Here is a 27,123-nt window from a genome sequence, read left to right as displayed (position 1 = left end):
TCACTTCCTCTCAATCAACAAGTATTGGTCGGTCACTGCCAGAGGTAAAAACAATGGACTTAATGAACACTGCTCTGATCCCATGTGTCAAATCTTCTGGTGCTAGTATCTAAGACTTGTCAGTTTTGCAAGAACACTGTACTTGTTACTGAGGAACTGAAAGCTCTGTAAGCGTTACAATTTCCTCTTTAAATGTGTACCTTCCAAGCTAATCAGACACCACAGCTCATGTTCCCTAACTTCAGTTGGTCCCTCTATTTTAAGGAAGCAAAACTCTCCAGATGCCCACCGCAAGCCACTTATTCTAACCGATGGCCACATTGAGAGTGCCGCCCAGGTGCTTAAATTGAGACCGTTTTGTTTTCACTAACACAGGAAAAGCTTTTCAATAAAGAGTCCACAAGGCAAAAAAGAAACCTGGCACTTCTTGGTGATCAGATCCTCTCCTTTGTTACATGACCGCCAGAATGGTCCACTAGTCAGGGCACTGAACTGGGGGCTGAGAGGGTCAGAAGATGTACATCCTATGCCTAGCTCTGCTATTGATTTGCTGTGTCACTTTGGAAAAGTCACCTCACCACTCTGGGCTTCCATATCCCCATTTGTAAACAGGGAGACAATAATATGTAGGCACTTTTGCAAAGTGCTTTGGGACCTACTGAAGAAAAGCGGCATCATTACTAGTGCACCCTACACAAATGATGAGCAGAGTGGCAGGATGGTGGAAAGATTGTGAACTAAAGCAATACCTTTTACCATAACTGTCAGTTATAAGATGATGCTCAATTTATGCCTACTCCTCAAGAATGAGGCATGGAATTGCAGGCAGAGAGACCACCTTCAGGAAGTAGGCTACCTATAGGCCCTCCCTACACAACCACCATGAAAGTTTGTGCGCTGACCCAGTTTTGAAAGCTAATAATAGAGTTGCCTCTCAACCCCCAGTCTTCAAGACAGCCCCAATTTCTGTGGGTCTGTCCCTTGTCTTCCATACCAAGATTACCAAGTGCTTAATGAACCTGAGATTTGCTATATTAGACAGACTATCAATACCTTGTGATGCATTAATGTGGCAAGACAACGCAGAAGTTGTACTGCTTTGTGATGTCACAGAGACTGGACTACACAGCTGGGTTAGTGGCCTATCCCACAGGACTTAAATATCTGAAGCTATTGCAAACCAGAGGTTCAGATTCTAATAGGGTTCTTTCAATCCTCCATTTTTTCTGAAGCAGAACTGAATTCCATGTAGATTACTCTGAGAATCTCTTTGATGATGCTTTTAAAAAAACCCCACAAGGTCTTTCTCTATGCTGTGTGGAGAATGAAGATGTCATTGCACTTTTTACAAGAAAAGGGGTTTGTCCTCTGTGCCTTTGGCCAAAATTAACCAATCCCTCATCTCTGCTACTGTGCAGATCCCTATATCCCCGAAGAGTCTTTAGTGATGCAGCATGTATTTATGACTTTGGCTTGGTGCTCAGCTTCAGAAATTTGCACTAGACTTTTGGAAGCTGTTTACACGGAAACTCCAAACCACGTAAAACGTGCCTGGTTCCAGGTTTTATTACATGCTCAAAACAAAGGCCTAGTCTACACTAGAGAAAGTTTGCTGGTATAGTTATACCAACAAACTATTACTACCCTACCCTATCCAAAGAGTGCTTTTACCAGTATAGCTTAAATAAGCAATCAATCAAAAGAAGCAATACTGGCAAACGGACTCGTGCTGGTATAACAACGTCTATGCGAAGATTTTTGCTGGTGTAAAAATGTCATTAAAAATTACAACCCTGATCAATATAATAAATTAGCAAAAGTTTTAAATATAGACCTGGCCAAAAATTAGGGTCTTCAAAGCTGGGACCAGTTTGGAGCAGAGCAAATGGATTGAAACCAAATCTCTGTGAGAAAAAACAGCCCTACTCCACGCAGCACTGCTCACAGCACCTCCAACTTACCCTGTTCCAAATTTTCTTTCTGTGCCTGAAAAGCGGCTCTCAGTCTATTTAGATTTTACAGAGTCCCAACATTGCAGTACCTGTCTAAGGCTGCTTAATGACGTGCTCCACTGTCAACAGTAGAACCAATGCATTGCAGTGGAGCTTGACTCTGCCCAGCAACTCATTTAGCCAGCTTCAGGGACATTGCATGAAAGGGATCATGGCTGAATGCACAATACTTACAAGGCCCAGCCCAACACGTGACTCCCGGATGGTGGCACAGCAGCCAATCAGCCCAATGATAAACATCACTACGGCAACACAAATGATGATCACTGCTGGCAGCATGGTGTACTTGTCCTGCAGGAAGCTGTCATAATTCTTGTAGGTGTTAATAACATATCCCCCAACGTAGCTAAGACCAGCTGCTGCAGCCTGAAATGCAAAAATCAAATTGTTAAATGTCTTCCTGGGATAATAAATGAATAAAATATTGGCCTTTTCACTGCAGTCACTATGCGATGAAAAGAGCTGGAAAAACATAGGGGTCTGAAGGTCTCAACTAAACCAAACTCTCATAGGGAGAAGGTTAAATTCAGTTCTAGTGTCAGCAGATGCAACAGCTAGTATCAGTGGGAGCTATACCTTCTTGTATCAGGGCTGAATTTGCTATAGAGGCATTAGATCAAATTTTCAGGAGGATCTTTGAAGAGTAGCACGATAAACAAGTATAAAAAGTCTTGGGCGTCTTCCATAGGGACTCACCTATTTCAATTGTCTGTATTTTTTTTTAAACTAACATAATAATAATAAATAATAACTTCTTGCCTCAAATAAGTCTCTGGAACCAGTAAAATCAGTTAGGATATGCAGATCTGCTACTTCTTGGAAATATGTAAGAATTTCTGAACTTTTTTGTTTATTAGTTATGTTTGTCGTCCTAGCATTTTCAGGATACAACATTATTGTTCGGTGGTATCAGAGTTCAGGGCATTCCAGAGGTTTAGCTATCATGTTAAACAAAGAAAAACCCAACAACACTGCATACACACAGAAAACAATTTTCAGATAGTTAAGTGCCTCCAGGAGCTTCAGGTCTAGATTAAATTAAAAACATGACAAAGATGACACCGCCCATTCTCAAGCTGGTTTCTTACATTTTTATCTACGAGAAAGCAGTTTGAGAATGGGAAGCGTCATCTTTGTCATGTGTTTGATTTAATCTAGACCTTAAGCTCCTCAAGGCATTTATTATTTACTTGATAATTGCTATGCAGACATAGGGTCCAGTCATACAGAGTGCTGCGCTGTCTCAACTTCCATCGATTTTAATAAATGAATCCTCTACATATATATGTATAATGCTACAGGGGTATGAGATACTACTGTCAATGGGGATTGAGGGGGCTTAGCACCGGCAGGAACTGTTCAGCAATCTGCACGATTGGCCCCAAGTCAACATGGTGACTTTCAAGTAAATAATAGGTGACTTGAGGAGCTTAAGGGCTAGAATAAATTTTAAAAAACTGATATTTCCTTATTCTGTAACCACAGCTGACTCCAATGATCATGGGGATATTTCTCCATGGTTTGTTGCATAAAGACTCAGTCCAGTGAATCCTTTATAAGCTTAAAGAGCCTTGTGTTGTGTCGGCGGTCCCATCTTCTACTGTGTGCTAACATTTATCAGTGGTGTTACACAGTGTTATAAGTGTACACAGTGCTTCCCTCATCACAGATGAGTCCAAAGCACTTCACAGAGGCTGGGCCTGTTCCTGCTGAGTGCCCACAACTTTGACTGGGCGCTATGCTGCCCACATAAAAGTCAATGGGAGTTTTACTCTTGATCTCAACGGGTACAGGATTGGGCCCACGGAGTTCAATGGGAGTAAAGTGTGTTCAGGGCCTCGTACAAAGAACTCATCACACCACAGAACTGGGCCCTTTGGTTCAGAGCTGCTCTCACTGACGTCCCAGCAAGAGCTCTGTTATTAATTTCACTGGGAACAACCCTAGGCCTGTAGAGAGCATATGGGCAGCCTAAACCCAGGGATCACTCACCTCTCAGTGAAAGGCAGCCTCTGCAGAGGTGAATTATAAGTTTAACAGTGCACCAGCAGCTGTTAACATTTTTTTAATAGGACCGTACACTTCCTACTCTTGATGACATACATTCATTTTAAATGCACTCAGAAGAATTCAGTTTTAAGGAGACATTCACCGTCAGAGGGATGCTGTTGTCTAAGAAACAATAATTTCATCCCTTCCACTCCCCCACCATTATTTCACTTCACTGTGGGAGAGTTCTGAAAGCCTGCGTTGTGCTTAACCACCACAATGGAGTTGTGCATTATTTTTAAAGATGACTGCTTTTCTTCCGGAATTGCTCTATTATTTACCGTATAGGAGCTTCACAGATTATCTCATTCTTTTTCTGAAAAGGGAAAAGCTGATTCTCATGCAATTTTTCAAACTTCTGAAGAAATCTTTCTGGAGAGTAATTCCCCCTAGGAAATTTGCACGAGTTAAAGCCAATCTAAGACCCATTCATCAGAAGAGCTCAGCTGTCTTTAAAAGCCATCATCACCCTCACTCTCATACACGAACTGACTCTCAGCCCAATGAAATATGGCATTTACTTTTCAGAAGGAAGAAGATTGGTGCATCCTTCCACATAAAATTGTGCTCGTAAAGAAAAATGAAATAAATGTATGTAAATTCAGTGCTGATGAAAGATACTAGATTAGCAACCCTGGAGATTGAACCCCTTTATCCACAGGGGATAACACAAAAGCTTCCCCGCAAAGCCCTGCTAATGTCTCAGCATTGATGTGCAGAGACCATCTCTCAGGTTAAGGTGACATTTCATTCTCCATGCCTCTATTCAATCATTGGTATCTCTGCTGAGCCCACTGACAGAGTGTCAATGGTTTCTGTGTTGCTGGCACCTATGCTTGGAAACTGGATGAAAACCACCATGTTCATTTCACATAGGCCACACCTGGATTTGACTGTGCAACCTAGAGATGAAAGACTATGCCCTGGTCCATTAGGTTTGCCAGTATTGTATTGTTTAATTTAAAGTAATGTCCTTGAAACTTAGTGCTAACGTGTTGATAGTTTCCACCATATGTTAGCCCCCTTTCCCTAAGTCTGCTGCATGTCACTCCTTCATTTTCAAGTGCAACGTACATCACTCATTTTAGACCTAAAGCTACTTTCATCCCACACAACTCTGATGCTATATCACATTGCTCATACCTATACATTACTGAGATCAAATATGTTGAGCATTAAACTGGGATTAAACTAAACCTTATGTATATTAAGGATATTGCTCCCATGTCATTCCAAGATTCCTGGTCCACTAAGTCACAAGGCAAAGTTTGAGGATCAAGGGTTAACAGAGGATGTCTGCAATTCTAGCATATGCCTCTAGCTCCATTTGTGGCAATTACCTACTCTCCCTTCCTGGAATAATTATGGTTCTGGCATGAGAAACGTGCACAGGAATCCATGAAGGGAGCTGTGCAGGTTCACCTGGACTAATACAGAATATAGGCTCAGCAGGGCACCCATTTTGTGGAGAGGAAGCAATGAGTCAGAATTTGATGCTTGGTGTTTTGTTTGAGTCTTTAGCATACATTTTTATTACTAATGTTTTCTGGGACAATCAAGTAACACGCAAGGTACAAAAAGCCAGTGCTATACATTTGCGGCTTACAGGTTAAGCCCTCAAAGCTTGGTCCCAAATCCACTGAAGTCAATGTAAATTCTCTCATTGACTTCAAGGGGCTTTGGATCAGGCCCTAAACACTGGTAGGAGATCTGATCAAGATTGAATGTAAAACTTTCGTGTATTAGACAGTTGTTTTTAAAAAAATCCAATTTCAGGTTTATTTTTTTAAAAAAATCAGATTTTTCATTTCAATGTTTCTAGTCAGGAAGAGAGAAAAACCTCATTCTCCAATTGTTATACTAGAACTTGACTTCATTGGAGAAAGATGTCAAAAGCTCAGTGTACAGGAAAGTTAAAAGCCATCCAGACAGTGATTCATCCAAGTGAAATAATTCCTTTAAGAATTTCCAGCATTGTGTGTCCTTGAACATGTCAGATTGAGCAAAATCTAAGATCTTCTAATTCACTTGCAGGTAGGTGAAGGGTACAAAGCAAATTGCAGATTCAGAAACTGAAAAGCCTTCAGGGAAATTGTACTTTTCCACTCTCTTCACTAAAACTTTTGCAGCAATAGATATGACAAACCACAACCACATTGGTAACAACAGCACACTGAGATACTGCTTAAGTTATGGAGACCATGCCTGCTAGGGTGAGTTGGGGCAAAAAGGCATGAGAGTTTTTTGGGAGGAAGGGAGAAGGGGAGTGGTGTGTGGAAGATTTTAACTCAACTTCTGCCTAATTTCTCTTTAAAAAACAAACAAAACCACAACTGTATGTGAATTTGGTGCTTGCTGTTTTATAGTTCTTTTACAATATTATTGTGACCCGTCTGTACGTAGGGTAGCCACCTGAAAATGCCAAGGTCAGGGCAAGCTGCAAAAGCAGAGCAGATTCTCCCAGCATTGGTGGGTGACACTGAAGTCAGACTTCCCAACCAGCCACAAACAGTGCTTCTGATTCCCCACACTGGTTATCAAGAAGCCAAAATAAAAATATACACAGCCCCCTTCACTGCATTTCAGTCTCTGGCTCCCAATCAGCCACTAGGTCCAGTAAAGAGATCAGTTATTTAAAACTCTATGCTCTTTACCAAAAAGGTTTCTCCTGACCCCAAAGGGTCAGCCACAGCACCAGATCAGTATAAGTTTGGATCTTACCCAAAATACCACGCTGCCAGCCAATCCTTTAGTAACTAAATCTAAAGGTTTATTATAAAAAGAAACAAACTATAAGAGAAATGTTAAAGGATTAAAGCAATCAGACACATACAATTGATTTGAAAGTCCATATATATCAGGTTTCTAGAAGAATTGTGGAGTTTGCAGGTTTCTATTGTTCCTCTGGTGTACATCCAGTACCTGGATGGGTCTCAGTCCTTTGTTTCACAGCTTCAGGTCAGTTGTAGATGAGTTGATCCAGAGGTAGGTGGCTGGCTGAAGGATGGAGACAGACTAAAGACAAAATGAATCTCGGGCAGCTGCCTTTTATGTCCTTTGGTCTTTGCCATGCTGCTTGTGGAATTTTACAGGAATAAGATGGAGTTCAGGGTCACATGAGTGACTGGTGACTCATCAGGTATATCCCTAGCTTCTCTCCTGGGGCTCCCTGTACCTGTGAATTTCTTAATGGGCCATTAAGCAGGCTAGTCCTGCAGCCATCCTGTCTGGGGTGTCACACAGACACAGCACAATTTGAAATACAGATATATCAAACATATCCATAACTTCCATTACACATATAACACAAGAATATAAACACCATCATCTTACTTAACATTATAGCCTTTCTAACAGTACCTGACATGGCATATCTTATATGAATTATTATGATTTTGACATACTTATGTTAAATAATATAATAAATGTCCCGTCCCCCCCATCCAGCCAGCGTGACAATTATAATCCAGAATTTAATTATTACACTTAATTAATTCTGAACTGCCTAATGCTTAATCAATAGGCAAGAGTCAGGAGAGAAGGTGAAGCAGTTTTTTGTTAACTACCCAATCACTTATCTCAATCTGACTCTATAAACATGGAGGCTGGCATTTTCAAAAGTGCTCAGAATTGGCCTCTCTCTGCTCCCACTGAAGTAATGGTGAAACACCCATCAACTTCCAGAGGCAGAGCCCCCACAGGGGGGGAGGGTAAATTTTACCAGGCCTGGAAGCTGCAACCCCCATTACCATGAGAAAAAAAACTGAGGCTAAATTGTAGATCACGCCTGAGCATATTTATAGAAACTTATTTCCCTGTATCTATGTATCTATTGTCCAGAGCTTGTGAGATTTGCTGGCGCCAATCAGAAGCAATGTTCGAGCAGTCTCAAGCAACGTTCTGAACAGGGAGTTGCTGGGCCAGCTGGCCCAGCCCAGGCCCTTCTCTAGACTAGAGAGTGTGTGCTTGTGCAGTTAAACTAGGACTGGTTGTTTGAGACTGAGAGATTTGTGCTCCTCTCTGTGACATGGTCTATCATATCAAGATCAAGAATTACCAGTCCCAGAGTTCCTTGTGCATAGGTAGGAAGGAGGACAGCTGGTGGGAGGGGCAAAGCAAAGCACCATAAGACAGTGGGAGCCAGTGCTGCTTCTTCTGGTTGGATTCGCAGGCCAAAAATATATGTGAGTAAGTGTCTAAATCACTCACAGTCACACATACACCCCAGACTGCCATGTCTGGTGGTGGTTATAAATACGAATCAGGCAGCCAGAAACGTAAGGAGGTAAAAGAAAGGGAACTAAAAGAAGCTAAAGGACACCAATCTATCCTCCAGTTTTTCAAATCAGACAAGGCCTTTCTGCAGTCAGGCAATATACTAACTAGGAAAGCAGATGAACAAAATCAAGATGAAAATGATTTCAATATAGAGACTATGTCTGTGGCACTAGCAATCGATGACAAAGAAAAGCTGCCAGAACATGCATCATGTGGCTCCAATCTAATGCTTGAAGATAGTCAGGTAGTATCACCATTAGCACCACCGCATTCAGAAGGTTTACAAAAAGCAGGAGAGAGTAGTGCTACCCTACCTGATTCTTGTCTTTTCAAAGATCAGACTTGTGGCCTGAAAACAGAACAGATTCTATCCATCAAAAAATTGTTCTATCTGGTGTCCTGACTTTTGACTTTAGAAGCTAGCAAAGTCAATGCCAAAAGATGTTGATGGGCATAATTTTCCCAAATTTCTTCTCAAATGTAAGACTTCCAACAGGAAAGAAAAGATACCAAGAGACTGGCTTGTTTGGAGTGCTACCAACCAAGTACTGTATTGTTTTCCATGTTGGCTGTTTCCAGAAGGGAGGCTTAAACAACGCAGTATGCTGGCAAAAAATGAAGGGTATTCATCAATTGTGAAAAAATGGTGTAAACTATATACTAAATTTCCTGAACATGAAAAGAGCATAGAACATAAAACTTGCTACTACTAGTGGAAGCAATTACAGCAGTCACTGTCAGGTGGACATGGAGCGGACAGTGAGATTCAAAAACAAATATTAATAGAAGCTACAAAATGGAAAGAAATATTGGAAAGATTGTTGGATGTCACCTTATTTCTTGCTTCATGAGGTTTAGCATTCCAAGGAGATAATAATCTGATAGGTGACCCACACAATGGTAACTGTCTTGGAACTCTTGAGATTATAGGTTTGGGGGGGCTAATTCATGATTTTGCAGTGAAAAAGGCCAGAAAAATAAAGCTTTAAAGTTAATTGACCTAATTATAAAATGTTTGCAGTTACACTGGTCCATTAGAATAAAAAAATCAAGACATTGACAGGATATATATAATACCTTTATAATGACCAAAAAGTTACAAAATAGTCAATAAACTTATAGGACTTTCAGGCTGGGTGTTCTGTTAAATAAAAATAGCAAAGGGGAAGGCATTTTTCAGAAATGTAGAATATGTAACAGTAATTTCAGAATTCAAACTTTTTTCATGGCTCATGAGATTGTATGTATGGGATGAGGGATTGCGGGGTGTGTGTGGGAGCGGGCCTGTGTTACAAGTTTGTACTGGGCCTGAAAAAATTATGCTTGGGCCCTGTCCACAGGAATAAAGTTAGGCTCATTCAGCACACTCTGGAAAATCCTTGCCCCCTGCTTCCACCCCCAGTAGTTCATGCATGGCATGGTCAGAGGTATAACACAGGTATTGGCATAGTTACTCCCATACTGGTAACTTCCTACTTCTCCTTTGGAATGTAGCACGCTTAACTTTCTATGTATTCGTATTGGTCAGAAGTGACTCAGAACAGTCTGAAAGGGCAACACTATAGGAAACTGTGGTCTGCAGCTTACTGTAATTAAATCTGGGTGTGCCTGCAGAGCAACAGGATGCTGGCTTCTGAGTTGTCTGGGAACTGGTAAAAGAGACTTGTTTGCTCTCTCAAACTCCTTGAGATTGTGTGTTTAAGTCTTTTCTGGGAAAGTCCAAGGAGGTATGTTTTGATTTGTCAGTACATATCAATTGAAAAAAGGTCTTGGTTGATAGCCCTGAAGAGAGAAATCTTCTAGCAACAACAGATATAGTATGGCCAGTGAGAGTGGTACTTCAGGTACTTCATCCACCCTAGGAGCTAAAAATGAATCCTATTCTGAGCAGCACTAAGTAAACCACTATTCAAAACACACACTGGCAGTTCTAAGTCACTGGTTCAAATCCAGTCTCGGTAGTGAGTGACTCAAAATTGTTACTATTGGGTGTTTGGTAGCCTACACGGAAAGAGTTTTGTGGAAGCTCACATCAGTTCTCAGGGTTAAAAATGTCCTCATCACAAGACAGCTGCCACAGCTAGCACTACATAGCAATGTTGTCTGCAATCTCAGCAGAAATTGCCTACAAGACTGAATTCTCACTCCTAACAATTGGGCAGCTCTGATTCTAGCCATAAGAGAGCAATGAAAGGCTGACACACTCACCAGTGCATTATGGTATAAACTTGAGTTTCTGGCATAAATATGAAACAAGACAAATGCTGAAGCAATGTCTTACGTCAACATATGAAAGAAATGAGGTGGAGTCACATGATTTAGTTAACACAATTAATTTGTAAGTCCTGAGGATTTAAAACCTTCCTCCTTCATACAATTGTCTTAGAAATTCCAGCACTTAGAAATAGTTCTGTGCTCTAGTTTAGGAGACAAGACCACAGGGCCAAATTCCTCTGCTTTATAAATTAATCTTCCTAAGAGATGCTTAACACATGAAAACATCAATCAACCCCCTAATGCTTCTGTTACAATTCTGCTAGAAGAAAGAAGTGATTTAAGGTGATAGAGGTGTCCTCCGTTTGCCTTTTGTGCTTATATGGCCATCATTTGCAGTTCCTTCTCGAGCTGTGTATTTCAGACTACATCACAACAGAAAAAGATGGACAGAGCACGCTGTCTGTACATGAATGCTATTGCATCCAGAGGAAGTAATGAAAAAATCTTAAATATGAAAAACATTCAGTAATGAAAAAACAAGCCAAGCTTTGTTGATAATTAATGACAACCACAAGCAATCCAACTCTCAGAAGATTTTCATTAGCCTCTTGCAGCAATAACAGGAACTAAGCTATATGAAAAAAGGGTAAAGAGAGGAGATCTTGTGGTGACCTGTAATAATTTTGCATTTCTATAATGCCCTTCATCTGCAGCTCTCTGAGCATGAGAAAATCCACCCAATACACCAGCAGGTAGATAAGAATTCTTACTTCCATTGTACAAATGGGAAAACTGAGGCATTGAGAAGTAAATTGATTTGCCAAAGGTCACATGGAAGAACTGCAAATAAAACTTGAGTCTCGACTCCCGGTTTCCTGCTCTGCTAGGCCACATACCCTAGGAGGAAATTTATAAATGATGAAAGGGAACAAGAAAGCGGATAGAACTCCTCATACTGATTAAAGAGTTCATACAGCAACTAAAAATTGCATAACTGACTACCCACCAAGGAACCAGGAAGTGATGGGGAAACCTTAGTTGGCCTGGAGGTTTGGTTGACATTGGAGGAGAATGATATCCAAATCTGGGCAGAAAAATCTCAAAAGAACAAGCTTTCTTATGAGATTTCAAGTATGTTTTGCTTTTGGTCATGCTGGAAATGCAGGCAGCTGAATTGTTCTCTTGGAATTTCTGCAATTCTGTTTCTAGACAAAAATGGGAAGTGTAGTGATACTTGAAAATGAAAAAATGGGTGAATACATGGTTTTAAAGTCATTAAGTAAATATTTTGGAGCCCCAGAGTAAAGGGTGACAAGGCTGAAAGCAAAGTTAAAACAATAGTCCAAATCCCAATTATAGCAGCTTTGTTTGTCTACACTATGGGTTTGCACTGGTGCAGTTACACCAGTAACTGACCACCGATGGCTGAAATCCCAAGTGTAGACAAGGCCTAGGAATGAAGTGAAGCTGGATGTAGCTGGTAAAAGAGAACTTTTCGCTGATCAAAACAGGATTATTTCGTGACTTGATTTTTTTTTTGTTGTTCTGATCCACTTAATGCCATTGGAGCAATACGAAGAGGCATCACTGGCTAACTGGATTTTGGAAGATATGACAACATAACACTTCCCCAGCTCCCCTGCTACACTCCATAGTCTGATTTTCATTCCCTTGATCACTTGCTAGGGTTCCCTCATGAAACACAGAATCATAGAACCATAGAGTTAGAAGGGACCACAACGGTCATTTAGTCTACCCCCCTGCCAAGATGCAGGATTTGTTCCCTGGGCGGTACGTAACTCCTGCTTTTGGGGACGCTGCGGGGTGGGGGCACCAGCGCTTGGACTGTGGCTCTGGCCCCTGCTTCGCCCCCTCCCTCAGGCCCTGTCCACGTTCCACCCCTGCTCCGCCACAGACCCCACTCCTGAGGCAGAGAGGCAGAGTGGGAGCTTCTGGGCAGCGACTGTTCTTACAGTTAGGAAGTTTTTCCTGAGATGTAATCTAAATCTGCTATGCTATAGTTTGAACCCCTTTCCTCTTGTCCTGCCCTCTGTGGCAAGAGAGAACAACTTTTCTCCATCTTTTTTCATAGAATTATAGAAATTAGGGTTGGAAGAGACCTCAAGAGGTCATCTAGTCCAACCCCATGCTCAAACCAGAACCAACCCTAATTAAATCATCCCAGCCAGGGCTTTGTCAAACCGCTCCTTAAAAGCCTTTTATGGCAGCCTTTCAAGTATTTGAAGATCATTATCATCTCCCCCCTTTATCTTTTTTACAACAGCATCACATTGCTAACTCGTGTTGAGGTTGTGATCTACCACAACTCCCAGATCCTTCTTAGCAGTGCTGCTGCCAAGTTAGTTATCTCACATTCTGTATTTGTGCTTTTGGTTTTTCTTCCCTAAGCATAGCCCCTTACATTTGTCTTTGTTGAATTTCATTTTGTCCAGTTCTCCAATTTGTCAACATTTCTTTGAATTTTAGCTCTATCTTCCAAAGTGTTTGCAACTCCCCCAGTTTTGTGTAATCTGCAAACTTGATCAGTATGCTCTCTATACCTACATCCAGTTCATTAATAAAGATGTTAAATAACACTGGAGCCAAAACAGCTCCCTATGGAACCCCACTTGAGACCTCCCTCCAATATGACATAATTCCATTAAGTTACTCTTTGTTTGTGGTTGTTTAACCAATTATGTATCCACTTATCCACCAAGCCTGCATTTCTCCACATTACTTATCAGAATGTCATGTGGAACTGTGTCAAAAGCCTTCCTAAAGTCCAGATATATTACGTACACTGCATTCCGCCTATCCACCTAACCAGTTACCTTATCAAAGAAGGAAATCAAGCTGGTTTGACATGATTTGTTGTTAGTAAATCCATGCTGGCTGCTAGTGATCATCTCTTCATCCTCCAGCTATTCGCAAATTGAATGTTTTATACATTGCTCTAGTAGCTTACCAGATATCAAGGTCAAGCTGACTGGACTATAGTTCCCCTGCTCCTCCTTTTCCCCCTTTTTAAAGATGGGCATTACGTTAGCCCTTCTACAGTTTTCATCTGGGCCTTCTCCTGTCATCCATGAGTTTGCTAATATTATTGTTTGAAGCTTTGAGATTTCTTCATCTAATTCCTTCATACTTCTTTCAGACTTGAAGAGAACATAGCCCTGAATGACCATTCCCACAAAAGAAGCTAAAGAGATGGGCAGACGAAATTTCTGTGTCAGAAGCCTTTTTTTCACAGCTGAGCTGAGAGACAACAAAGCTGTGATTATTGCTGCTTCCTCAGCCATAATGGCTTGGATTGTTCACACAGCTAAAGCCAGAAGGATTTATTTTTCTTACCCTGTGCCTGCATTAGTCTGATTGAAAGGAGAGATTTTACATTATTTGGCATGGAGAAAATGGAGCTAAGAGAGGATGAAGCAATGGTAACCTAATTTTCCTAAACCAGTGGTTTTCAACCTGTGGTCCATGGACCCTAGGGGTCTGCAGACTATGTCTACAATTTCCAAAGGGGTCTGCACCTACATTCAAAAATTGTTAGGGGTCCACAAATGAAAAAATGTTGAAACCTCTGTCTAGACTGATGAGTGAGGCACAGTGTAGTCTGACTCATTGGGCCCAACTCGCCAGTGCCCTGAACCTTGTGTAGTCATACAGACATTTGCACTAATGTAAAGTGGGGGTAAAATGCTGCCATTCTGATATGGCATGAATGACTGCGTAAGATGGAGGGCAATGATGAAATGGAACTATTACCTGTTCCCTCCAAAACAGTCTAAGCAGAGTCCCTCTATAACCCCATTATGCACATTATGGATAGCAACACAGATAATAAATCCTGCACACAGAGCCACGCTGAGAGGTGGATGGGGAAAAAATAGAGCAGGGCCAGCTGAGTGGAGGGTCCCTGAGCTCACCTGCTGGTGCTGACTAAGATGGTTCTGGGAACAGCGGGCCCTGTTGTTTACCTTACTGCTCCTTTGAAAAAGAATATCATGTATTCCCTACCTTCCCAGCACCTCCTGCCAGAAGGGGCAGAGGGAACATGTTAAAGGCCTGGGGCTAACTGTACCCTCACTTTAGCAGCTCACGCACTCTTGAGGCTGTGACATCTTTGCAGATGCTTCTGGGATGTATTAGCAGGAGTGTTCTAAGCAAGACAGGAGAAGTAATTCTTCCACGCTACTCCATGCTGATTAGACCTCAACATTGAAGAAAGTCCAGAGGAGAGCAACTAAAATGATTATAGGTCTAGAAAACATGACCTATGAGGGAAGATTGAAAAAAATTAGGTTTGTTTAGTCTGCAGAAGAGAAGACTGTGTGTGTGTGTGTGTGTGTTGTGTGTGTGTGTGGGGGGAGACAGAACGACACGACACATGATAACAGTTTTCAAGTACATAAGGAGGAGGGAGAAAAATTGTTCTCTTTAACCTCTGAGGACAAAACAAGAAGCAATGGGCTTAAACTGCAGCAAGGGCAGTTTAGGTTGGACATTAGGAAAAACTTCTTAACTGTCAGAGTAGTTAAGCACTGGAATAAATTGCCTAGGGAGGTTGTGGAATCTCCGTCATTGGAGATTTTTAGGAGTAGGTTAGATAAACACTTGTCAGGGATGGTCTAGATAAAACTCAGTCCTGACTTGAGTGCAGGGGACTGGACTAGACCTCTTGAGGTCTCTTCCAGTCCTACACTTCTATGATTCTATGACTGAAGTCAATGGAAGCAGAGCTAGGCATGCATTCTGTACTTTTGAAAATCTCATTCTGATTCTCTGCCTATTTTAACATCTTTTTACTCGTGTTTAAAAATCCATCCATTTTTTCCTGTGCCTTCTTGAGTTTTTTCTTCAAGCAATTTCTTTGCAGTCTGTGGCTGTCTGAAGAACTGATTCTGTTGTGTCATAATGCCTTCCAGTTTCTTCATTTTCAGCTGCCCGTTCCTTCTTTGGAGCATCACTTTTGGGGCATATTTTTCCACCCACGTCACAGACCACTCTGTTTTCCTCTTCCACAGCACACCAGTCCTGATAAGATAGAAGTTCCCCTCACATCAGGTAGATGTGACTAGCTTTCTCTGAGTCAGTGTTACTCTCTCCGATTGCCAAATGGTCCTGCGGTGACTCTCTCACATCTTGGCTGTACATCCTCCTTGTACACAGCAGGTTGCTTTCGCTTTTCCAGTCTTGAATTCAAATTCTGTCATGTGGGATGGGCATGGTGCCATAAAATGCTTGTCCTTGCCACATCTAAGGCATTCCTTCCCAATCGCTGAACTCAGCATCCTCCAAGGTGGGGTGTGACCCACCATACACCCTGCAAGTGATTTGAGTCCTGACCTGCTGGAAGTACAAGCTTGTGTGCCTTTAATGCGTCAATCAAACAGCCATGCCGGGTTACCGCTGCTTACTGTTTTAACATGGCTTCCAACCCCCTTGGAGAGATGGGCAAGGGGTGGAGGGAGCAGCTCATGACAGTGCAGCTTTCAGGGCGAGGGGAGCCTCAGAGAACAGCATGGAGAAGGCAATCCCAGGGGTTTGCCCAGGAGTCACATGACTTTTACTCTGCTTTCCCTGCAGTTCCTTAGGATTCATAAAGTATGCAGGCTATGAAAAGCACATGGCTCCAGCTTTTTTCCATGAACTTTTCCTTTGGTTTTTCCACAGTTTGGGATCATCAGGGCCCATGAATCTAATTTAGTTTTCCCACAACTTTCTGTATGGGGAGAAAAAGAAATTAGGGTGTGTAAAATGAGCGATATTAAGCTTGGACATTTAGCAATGGTTGGTTTGGGCAGTAGGGATCAAAGTTATAGCGTCCTAATCAGCACTCCTTATTTTGCACTGGCAATTTCAGCAGAGATTTACCTTTGATGTCATGCAAATAACCAACCAAGATCAAACGCTGCCAAAGCCTTCATTAAACCACAGTCCCCTCATTTAAAATGTACAGTAGGAAAGTACCTGAATTTTTTTTTCTTGAGCCTATTTGTACAAAAGCATGAAGGACTCTTCAAAGGTTCAAAGCACATTTCTTAATTTATCAGTCATTCTGTGCAAAGAAAGCACACGTTTCAATTGGCCTGGAAAATATACCCTTCCACAACTGAGCAGGTGTACTAGGAGGCTGTTTTTCTTTTCCCTTGTCTTCCTCAAGAGCAACAAGTCATGGCCACAGGGTTGTGAGAAATCCAGTTTTTTCAGGAACAAACCCAACCCAGTTGGGGTTTTATCAGGTGTTTTCATTATTTTGTAACTCTGTTGTCAGCGGTATTTAGACGAGCATAATACTAGAAACACTAGGCCCTAAATTCACTAAAAACCATTAAGTACATTCAAAAGTTAAAAGCAAAGTGGTGAGATCATCAGAGGTCTTGTTACACCTCTCATGAGACAACAGACTACAGGACTGGCCCTAGAACTTTGAAGAATCAGGCGAATAATCCTGGCACAACAGAGTTTCTCAGAGTTCTAACAGTCCAAATGTCCTTTCCAGCTCAGTAGGATGGATTTGGTATGTTGCCAATGCACAGGATAACATTGCAAAAGAAAGATATGCTTTCCCGTTATTAAAGGGTATAAATAACAGTCTGTAGGTTGCTTTTCTTTAACACAATCTCATGAAAGGTGGTAATCGATAGTTCAGGAGACATTTATTCACAGGACAAGCCAATAGAAGCAAGAAAAGCTTCCTCATCAGCACACTTCATCCCCGTGAGCTAGACGAACCATTTCTAGGAATGAGAAGTGCCTCACTTCCCATCCCCACTTAATCTTCAACTTCCTTTCTAAGACTGCAAATAACGGTACAGCTTGTAGGGGTTTAGCTGAAGACACACTCCCCTTGGCACTCAGCTGAAACCACCAACTCATTTCCCATAAACCACCAAACAACCATTAGTCACTACTAACCTGGGTAGAATTGTTCACCTAAACACAAAAAGCTCTTTAATCTATTATTTCTCTTCTGAGCCACCCAGACCCACACAAAAGCCTTCCTTCAGCCTCACTATGATGGGCTAGTCATTCATGGTTCTATTCCAGTCTGTCTTGTAACAATCTAGGTAAAGGTGCCATTTTTCCTAGAGAAGTTGGATACTCAAGCAAAGAAGTCCACCCACAAAAAGTAGGAATCAATCTCAAGCACTGTGGAAGCAGGCTTCATTCATTGCTGTACATCCATTCATTGCTGTACTGGCAACGGACCACGTGCAGATCTCTTGACCTCACTATGAGGTCTGAAGCTCTGCGTTAATGAAGTCTTGTCTTAGAATTGGAGAGCTTAGTACTCGCTGTAACTGAAATCAGCTGTAACGTCAGGAACATGGGCATTAGCGTGGCCAAGTTTTAAAATGATACTATGCGTGGTGGCGTGCAATTCTTCGCGTCAGGGGCAGTAAGGATACGAGTCCACTGTTGTGCAACTATCCTGCAAATAAACTCCTTTTACTAACCTCCATAGTAAAGCAATCCCATCAAAACTTAGCAGTGGTATGTGCTGAGACGTGAAACCTCTGCCTGGGAAAGAAATGTACAGTTCATGAGCAATGACAGGAAAGATCTACAAAGTGACCTGCATGAAACTGTCCTCCAGGTTTGAGCCTCTTGCAGTGGGTTAACAGAAAAAAATCTTTGCCAAACACAGCTTAACATGAGGAGCAACCTATCTATCTTAGGTACTTCGACAGCAAACATAGAGCATCTGAGTGCTGTAAATTACAGCATGTATAAAGTGACTGTACTTCAGTTAGGGCCTGATCCAAAGCCCACTGACTCAATGGGAGCCTTTCCATTGACTTCAATGATCTTTGGATCAGGATTTTGGTATATGATTGGATATGTAGAGTGTTTTGCTCCACAGGAGCATGCTGGAGAGAGCTAAGGATATCAAGCTGCCTGCATAGCACCATCAGCACAAGACCTCCTTTTCTGATCATATCATAAGGGCGGTTTGTTCATTGTGAAATCAGTAGCCTTATAATACAAATTACAGGCACCACTGTTAAGTCCTGCTAACTACCCCTCCCTAAAAGTCCGCTATGTTTTGCTCCTTGTTTATTTCAAATTCTTAATTTCCCACAAAGCAAAGTAGCAATGTTGACACGTACATTTTAGTCCAGGGACTCGAAGCACTTTACAAAGGCACCATCAACTTATTTCATTGATAGAAAAAATGAGGCGCATAGAAGTGTGCACCAAACTGTGCAAAAGTGGCCATTGATTATGGGAGTTCCTGTTTCTTTGGTGGCCAACTTGAGGCATCTTGGGCCTCATTTACAGAAATACTGAACTCCTGCATCAACTTTTACTTCAGGTGGAGCTGCAGATACTCACCATTTCAGAAATTAAGCCCCAGGCATTTCATGTTAGGCATCCAAACAAAGCTAGTGGCACTCAAATTCAGTAGCCAGCCTGACTTTAAGTGACTTGCAGAAAGCCATGCAGTGAATCTATCGCAGAACTGGGAATAAAATCCTGGTCTTTTGACTCCAGTCCAATGCCCTTCTCACTAGCGCAGACTATCCACCACACCACTGCCTCTCTAGCTTTAGCAGCCTCTTGGCTAAGCCACAGAGCACCCACAGATGTCTAAAATTAAGTGCAATCAACCTCCCGAGTGCCCTTAGTTAGAGATGGCCACTCCAAGTCAAGATTTTAAGATGTTTCACAGGAACAGTTTGCATATCCCTACAGAACATTTACCCAACCACGCCTGCTCCTAAGGTACACAAAACACTTTTTGATCTCAGGCAGACATGAGTGAAAGGAACATTGTTACTGTGCAACTGAAAGGGGAAAAAAAAATCTTATCACTGTTTTACTGATACATTTTTTTAGATAAAGTTCTCACATGTTTCATATACGAACCCTGAAAAGGTCAATGGTATTTAATGGAGACAACTCCAGCAGCCAGTGTTAAAATCAGGACAGCAAAGAATTAACATCACTCAACCTGTCACAGGGAACTTGTCACACTCATTCACCATTTGTTCCATATTCTTCTTACTCTTTTGATTTACTGGTATGTATGAAAACTGGAGAAGGACAAACGTAGCACCTATCTTTAAAAAGAGGAACAACGATGACTCAGGGAATTATAGCTCAGTCAGCCTAACTTTGACATCTGGAAAGACACAGGAGTAAAGTATTAAACAATCCATTTGTAAGCACATACAGGATAACGGGATTATAAGGAATAGCCATCATGGATTTGTCAATAAAAAATCATGCCAAGCCAACCTAATTTATTTCTTTGAGAAGGTTACTGGCCTAGTGGATGGGGAGAAGCAATAGATGTGATATATCTTCATTTTAGTAAGGCTTTTGACACAGTCCCACATGACATTCTCATAAGCAGATAGGGGAAATGTGGTCTAGATTAAAGTATTAAAAAGTGGGTGCACAAGGAGGGCGTATCTACTGGGGTCCCACAGGGGTCAGTCCTGGGTCTGATACCATTCAATATTTTCAATAACGACTTGGATAATGGAGTGGAGAATACGCTTAAAATATTTCCAGATGACACTAGACTGGGAAGGCCTGCAAGAATTTAAAACAACTTTGACAACTTGAAATCAACACAAAATTCAATAAAGACAAGTATAAAGTACTACACTTCGGAAGGAAAAATCAAATGCACATCTGTAAAATGGGGAATAACTGACTAGGTGGTGATACTGCTGAAAAGGATCTGTGGGTTATAGCGGATCACAAGTTGCATATGAGTCAACAGTGTGATGCAGTTGTGAAAATGGCTACTTTCGTTTTGGGGTGCACTAACAGGACTGTTGTATGTAAGACACGGAAGGTAATTGTCCCACTCTACTCAGCACGTATGAGGCCTCAGCTGGAGTACTATGTCCAATTCTGGGCACCACACTTTAAGGTAGATGTGAATAAATTTGAGAGAGGCCAGGTGAGAGCAACAAAAGTGAGAAAAATATCTGGAACACCTGACCTATAAGGAAAGGCTAAAAAAACCCCTAAAAAACTGGGCATGTTTAGTCTTGAGAAAAGGAGGCTGAGGAAAGGCTTGATAACAGTCTTCCAATATGTTAAGGGCTGTTATAAAGATGACTGTGATCAATTGTTCTCCGTGTCCCCTGAAGATAGGACTTTGTAATGGGCTTAGTCTGCAACAAGAGAGATTTAGGTTAGATATTAGGAAACATTTGCTAACTATAAGGGTAGTTATGTTCTGGAATAGGCTTCTAAGGGAGGCTGTGGAACCCCCATCTCTGAAAGTTTTTAAGAATAGGTTGGACAAACACCTGTTAGGGATGGTCTAAGTTTATTTGGTCCTGCCTGAGTGCAGGGCACTGAACTAGATGATCTCTCGAGGAGGTTCCTTCCAGCCCTACATTTCTAGAGTTCTATTTTTAAGAACCGCATCCTTTGTTAAGCAGGTAGCATTTCCTCTACTGTTGACTTCAACAGGAATAGGGCAAGACTTGTAACTAGTTAGTATTATTTCTATGAGACAAAGTGCACATTTTGTATCATAACAGTTAGTACCACTGTACACATCTCTTGTGCTTTTCAGCCAAGGATCTCAAAAAGGCTTTAAAAAGGTAGGAAAATCATTTATCCCCAATTTTACAGATGAAGAAAGAGAGGCAAAAAGGAATAATGATTTGCTTAGAGACACACACTAAGGCTATGTCTACATGACAGCTTATGTTGGCATAATTTATGTCGCTCAGGGGTGTAAATAAACCACCCTCCTGAACGATACAAGTTACACCAACGTAAGTGCTATGTACCCAAAAACAAATTCAATTCCCACCAGCAAAAGTCTCCTGCACCATCCTTGCTGTTCACTCAATTTTTTATCTCAATCTTATCTGGAGGATTTTTTTGAGACTCCTTGTGATTTCTTGGAGTGAGGCTTTAGAGTAAACTTTAGTCGATCCTGCATTGCTCACACATCCAAACCTCTTCTTGATTTTGGTGGAAATTTTAGGGTGTACAAAGAATGCAGGGTCAAACTCTAAAGGGATGCAGGACACAAATCCTCTTAGCAAAAATAGTTCAGCTCCCCCATGCAGAAATATGTTGGATTTATCAAGAGTAAAATGCAAAGCACTTTCTCAACTCTGGTTTGAAATTCAGTAATGCCAAGATGACAGAAGGGCTTTGAGACCTTTTAAACATTTCTCGAAACCAATCATGTGGGCAGGGGAGCTTTTCACAAATGAAGCTCCTCAACCGCACCATTATTAAAAACAATTTGTAACTCGGTGTATGTTCTCATAGCCTTTCCTAGGGTACTGACCAGCCTGCCAGCAAACATCTTAGAGTAGGCAACAAGTGAAAAACAAACAGCCTGCTACTTCCTAAAGTCTTGAAACTACAAAGGACAAAGAGCAATGGATTAAGCCAAAATTGAGCAGATAAACTATGCTGGAACTTCCTGTGCATCCCAAATGCTACCACCTCCAAAAATAGAAAGGCTGGGGGTTAGTGCAGAAAAGAAAGACAAGCCTTCCTCCGCCCCAGAAAACATGTGACTTACGATGGCTAATTAGCAAATCCCCACCTGCCTGAAACGGCACCAGTAGGATTGGATTCCTCCTTTCTGGGTCTTCCAGGCCCCACTCAGCTGCCACGTGCTGTATTCTGAAAACTGACTCCATGAAAATGGCATTCTGACTGACTTGCAAGTCTCATTTGCTCTGGAAATCTAGCTGTGTTCTTTCTGCCTCTTGCAGCACCACTAATAATAAGGAGCCAAATTCTGGCCCAGGAATTCTGCGGTTGGGTTTTCGTTGACCGCTTTGCTCCCCATTGGGCCCTTGGTGCAAAGAAGAGTAAAAACAGGTTTTTGTCTTTAAAGAAGGTAGCTACGACTCAGATTCCCAGGGCAGCTCCACAAAAAGAGCTGACCCATTCATAAACTACCCAGCTGGTTATAACCATTCAAAGTCAAATGGGTTAAAGTGTCCACACAGAAAGCAGAGCACAAAGGTGTCATTTTTGCAGTCAGACCCTAGTAGCACTTTAAGTAGGCCCTAAGGGTGAACCAACATTTTGGAAGCTTTTCTTATTATCCCAAATAATCCCTCGTAGTGAAAAATTAGAAGAGACTCTCTGTCAAGAAAATTAGGCTTAGCCTCTGCTCCCACCCCTAGAGAGCCTCTGAGGAGTTACGAATCTCCTATCATGTCCTCTCTCCATGTTGGGGAGAAGGGCTGGAGCTACATGGACTGAGAGGCAAGAAAAACTATGCCAACCTCTCCCCACACTCCCAGGAAGTGACAGAGGAGGAAGGAACCTACCAAATCTTCCCACTACATGCTCTTGGATTGTAAACTCTTTGGGGCAAGTACTGTCCCTAAGGGTATGTCTACACTGCAATCAGGGTTGTGACTGTAGCATATGATGTTATGACCAAGCTAGTTTTAATCTAGCTAGCATGGGTACCAATAGTAGCAAACGAGTCCTTCGGGACCCTTGGTATGTACTCGGATGGTGAGCCCACACTGAAGCCCATGCTTCCATAGCTTCACTCCTGTTGGTACCCCAACTAGCGCAGGTATATCTATAAGTGTTTCAATCATACACCCCCGCTGCAGTGTTGACATATTCTAAGTGTATGTGTGTTCAGAACAATTGTGCCTCACTCTTGTTCGGGGCTTTTGGGTGATACAGGAATATAAATAAAACAGTGATGCTTTAATGTAGTGCAGAATGTCCTCTGAATACTAAATACTGATTTCTTAAAATCCACCTGTCTGCCACGGAGCAAAAATGACCAATATTTTTCAGGGCCAACAAAATAATTAAAAATCCCCTGCAGCAGCAGTTAAACGCTGTCCCCAGTTACACTGTTATAATTCCCTATGCTGGTGTAGAAACAAGGAAATAAATTTAAAGAGCTATTGTCATTATGAACAAGGAGGCTAGGACACCAGAAATGGATATTTCCTTCTTGGGAAAGACATACTTTACTACCGACACAGGTTATTGAAATCTACTCTATTTTAGCCTGAAGAGTCAAAGTTATAAACAACTGAAAATACCGTCCGATAAGGGGAAGTGTTAGGCAACCTTAATAATAGGCTGTGCTAGCAGCCTCACGAATAATGCACAATAATTGATAACGATAATTGGTAACAATACCTGTTCATGTTATGACATCAGCAACTGCTGCCAGAGAGTCACTTAATGCTATATTAAATGCTATATTTTTGGCAGGTAAGTAAAAGAGAAACAGATTTGTCATCTCTTTATTTGCAATAGTCACATCTACACAGGCATTACGATAATGACCTGGGATCTCATACAGGGTTTACTGCATTTTTTAGAAAGCATTTCAGTTCACCTCTAAGCAATAATTCCTACCAATGCACGGTAACTGCAGCCTCTATTATGTAGGCGTAAGGTGAACTATTTCCCACAATCATTTTCAAGCTGGGTAAGATTTCCAGTTTTACAGTGCTTGGCCAAGAGCTATTGCTTAGAGGTACATTGAAATCCTGTTTAAAAATCCCAGTAAATCCTTATCAATTTTTAGATCATTATCAAAAATATATGTAAAGACCAAACTATCACAAATAAACATATTCTAAAAGATGAAAAATCAGTTCCTCTTTCACCTACCTGCCAAAACCTGAATTCAGGGTTCTGCATTTCCCCCGCAGGAGCTGAAGTCACTAACACATGTAATGGTTATCATTAACAAGCTAGCATGCTAACAAGTTACCCCACCCTGGTAACCAAATGCAACACGGTGGTCATGTTCAAAGGCAGGGCCTAGGAATGGAGGGCTTCTCTGGGGCAGTGTTTCTCACCTTTTAAGTAGCAAGTACCCCCTAACTTCTGAAAATTGTAATAAGTACCCCAACACTCAATTTTCCACTCTGAGAAATACAAGCTTTTTCCCCTTTACCACTGGACGACAGTATTTCTCGTAAAGCAGGAGAGTTCTGAGTTCTGCAATGCTGTGTGGCTCTGGCAGATCATAAAACCCCCTACTGTTTCTTCCCTCCTTCCTCCATATAGGAGCAAAGGTCAATGCCAGCCAATCACTATGGCCTGATGATGGGGTCACTTGGTGTTCTCCTCACACAGGCGGGAACTTGTGAGGTACGAGCAGGCAGTAGCGGCCCACCAGAGTGGATAGCAGCACTCCCCATGGCCATCCCCAGGGAGGTGCGAGCCTGGGGCAAATCACACTGTGTGGGCCCCCTCTTAAGATTTTTATACTGGTAAAATCTGGGGCTGTCAGAGTTCTCAATTTCACTGCTCAGCTAGAGCAGTGAAATTGACAAATAAGTCTGCTGGTAGAGCCCGGCTCCAGGAGTGGGCAAGCCACTGGGCTCTCCATCTGGCTTCCTGGTCACCAGGCTTTGAGCCAGGGAGGGGAGGTGCCACCTGGGCAACTTGCAGGTGGCAGCCGCCTGGCTGCCAGCGTGAGAGGTGGGCAACTGCCACCTGTTCCAAGCTGGAGTGGAGGAGGCTTCCGCGCAGGCTGGGGCCCAGGGATGTGGGCAGGCGGCAGGCAGCTGCTGCCCATCTTCAAGCTAGGGCGCGGGAGGCTGTCTTTCAGCTCAGAGCCGGGGCATGGGTGACAGCCGCCCAGCGGCGAGCCCAGCTCGCAGGGTGCAGGAGGCAGCCGCCAGGCTCCCACTTGGGAGCTGGGACTGGGCGGGACGTAGGCAGCTGACACCCAGCTTCCCGAAAAGCCAGCAGCTGATGCCCCACGTCCCAGGACTGGGGTTGCTGCCGTCTACCTTCCAGCTAGGAGATGGGACTGGGCGGGAAGCGGGTGGCTGCCGCCCGCCTTCTCCAGAAGTTGGCAGCTGCCGCCTGCCTCCCTTTACTGGACTTTTTGCCGCGTACCCTCTGCCTGTGTCTCGCATACCCTCAGGGGTACATGTACCACAGGTTGAGAAACTATGCTTTGAGGTACTGTAAGATGATGTGCTGAAAACCTGCATCTATTGCAAGGAAACAGTAGGAACAGCCAAAATTAGACTGAAGTTTATGCTGGTGGTGGTGATTTGAGTTCCAGTAAAGACAAACACCCATTAAAGGGTAAATTTCAGCTATATATAGTGTGTAATGCCTCTCAAAGCATATGTTATTTCACATCTGCTTACAATGAGGTACTTGCAGCATTTCCCTATGTTTCAAATAAGAAACTGCACACAGCAATCACAATTAACTGTACAGCAAATCAGTAAATGCCAACACTTCAATAGGTCCTACTTTTTGCACTGTATGAAAACAAGGCCCTAAAACCAGACACCAGATTTCATGGCTTTTGACCTCCTTTCTTTCAAGTGCTTAACTGCTTGTTGGATCATTCTCAGTCAGGATTCTTTCTTTTGTATATTCTGAAATCTTTAGTAAACATTTGATATTTCAAGAGAGTCAGTCCCATTAACACACATCATGCTTAATTCTGCCCTTCCTCTGATATTTGCACACCAGTCCCGCTGTGGACAATGCAGAAATATCCATAGAAATGCTGATGACTTGAAGTCAGTCAGTGGGTTTCATGCATGCCTCTGAGGGACACGCTTTGGCCTGTGAAATTCAAGCTTTGGTTTTCAATGATGATCACAACAAGGATATGAATGTTAAGGACTCAAGAAGGAGAATTCTCCATCTCTTCTGTCCTCCCCTCATGTATATTCATTGACAGATTATTTCATTATAACAAGGGGAATTGTGTTTTTTCTGGTTTTACCGCATTTCAACCCCTGAGCACATCTCACCACAAATGGTTTATTTCTGCGAATGAAGTGATCTGTCAGGTTCATTTCTTTCAGTCTATTACTAAATTACTCAATCTTTCCCACATGGCAGGAAAGTCCCAAAATACTGAATGGAATCTTTATTGCCATTAAATTAAATTGCTACAGTCACACTCACCAGTCTGATCCCTAAAAATAGCAGACAATCATGACTGAAAGCTGTAGTCTCTCCCCTTTGGACTTGTTGGTCACTGTTAACAGTGAAGTGATCTGAAAAGATATGCTTGTCACAAGTTCTACACCAAGGTCTTCTTATCTCACGTTCATACAACCTGAACTGTTTCCCTCCCCCACAACCTGTTATTTTCCTGACTAATACTTTCACAAAAATGTCATGTAGCATTTGTAAGGCAAACATTGGCAGCTGTACTCTGGCTGTTCAAAGATCTTTGTACATGATAAGAAAATTATAAGCCTGAAAATTCTTATGGAAAATGAGGGGTGAAGAGCTCCTGAAACCGGTATACCCACAGAGGAGTCCAGTCCTCCAGCTGCCATGAGACCAACTGTATAACAAATCCAACTGTACTTTTACTTCTTAGTTTTTAACAGAAATTCTGCCTGCAGAAACACTAAAGACAAATGATTCTGAAACTATAATGATTCTGAAACTAAAATTTTTCCTCAGAAACTTAGCAAATATATCACTAAATCATACTCCTCTATGAAAGCACTTCAGCAAGAAATTTGTACATAAATACAACATATTTAACCACACCCTGGTTAACCAACCAAATGTTTCTTTAACCGGTTGGCTGAAAGTCCTGGTTAACCGAAACGTGATCATGTCC

General features: G+C 42.1%; 1 protein-coding gene across 3 annotated transcripts in view; it reads right to left on the bottom strand.

Moving 5' to 3' along the window:
- The window catches only part of LOC137151276 (tetraspanin-36-like), a 57,842-nt gene that overhangs the window by 13,168 nt on the left and 17,551 nt on the right, over positions 1–27,123 (bottom strand). For all 3 annotated transcript variants that reach the window (XM_067545649.1, XM_067545650.1, XM_067545648.1), the window contains exon 2: positions 2,187–2,378. In XM_067545649.1, coding sequence (XP_067401750.1) covers positions 2,187–2,378 — 192 coding nt within the window. The remainder of the gene's footprint in view (positions 1–2,186; positions 2,379–27,123) is intronic.

This window comes from Emydura macquarii, unplaced genomic scaffold (genome assembly GCF_026122565.2).
Source record: "Emydura macquarii macquarii isolate MOO-44397 ecotype Brisbane River unplaced genomic scaffold, CSIRO-AGI_Emac_v2 contig_1045, whole genome shotgun sequence".
NCBI classification, from domain to species: domain Eukaryota; kingdom Metazoa; phylum Chordata; order Testudines; family Chelidae; genus Emydura; species Emydura macquarii.
This window is presented reverse-complemented; position numbering and strand designations above follow the sequence as displayed.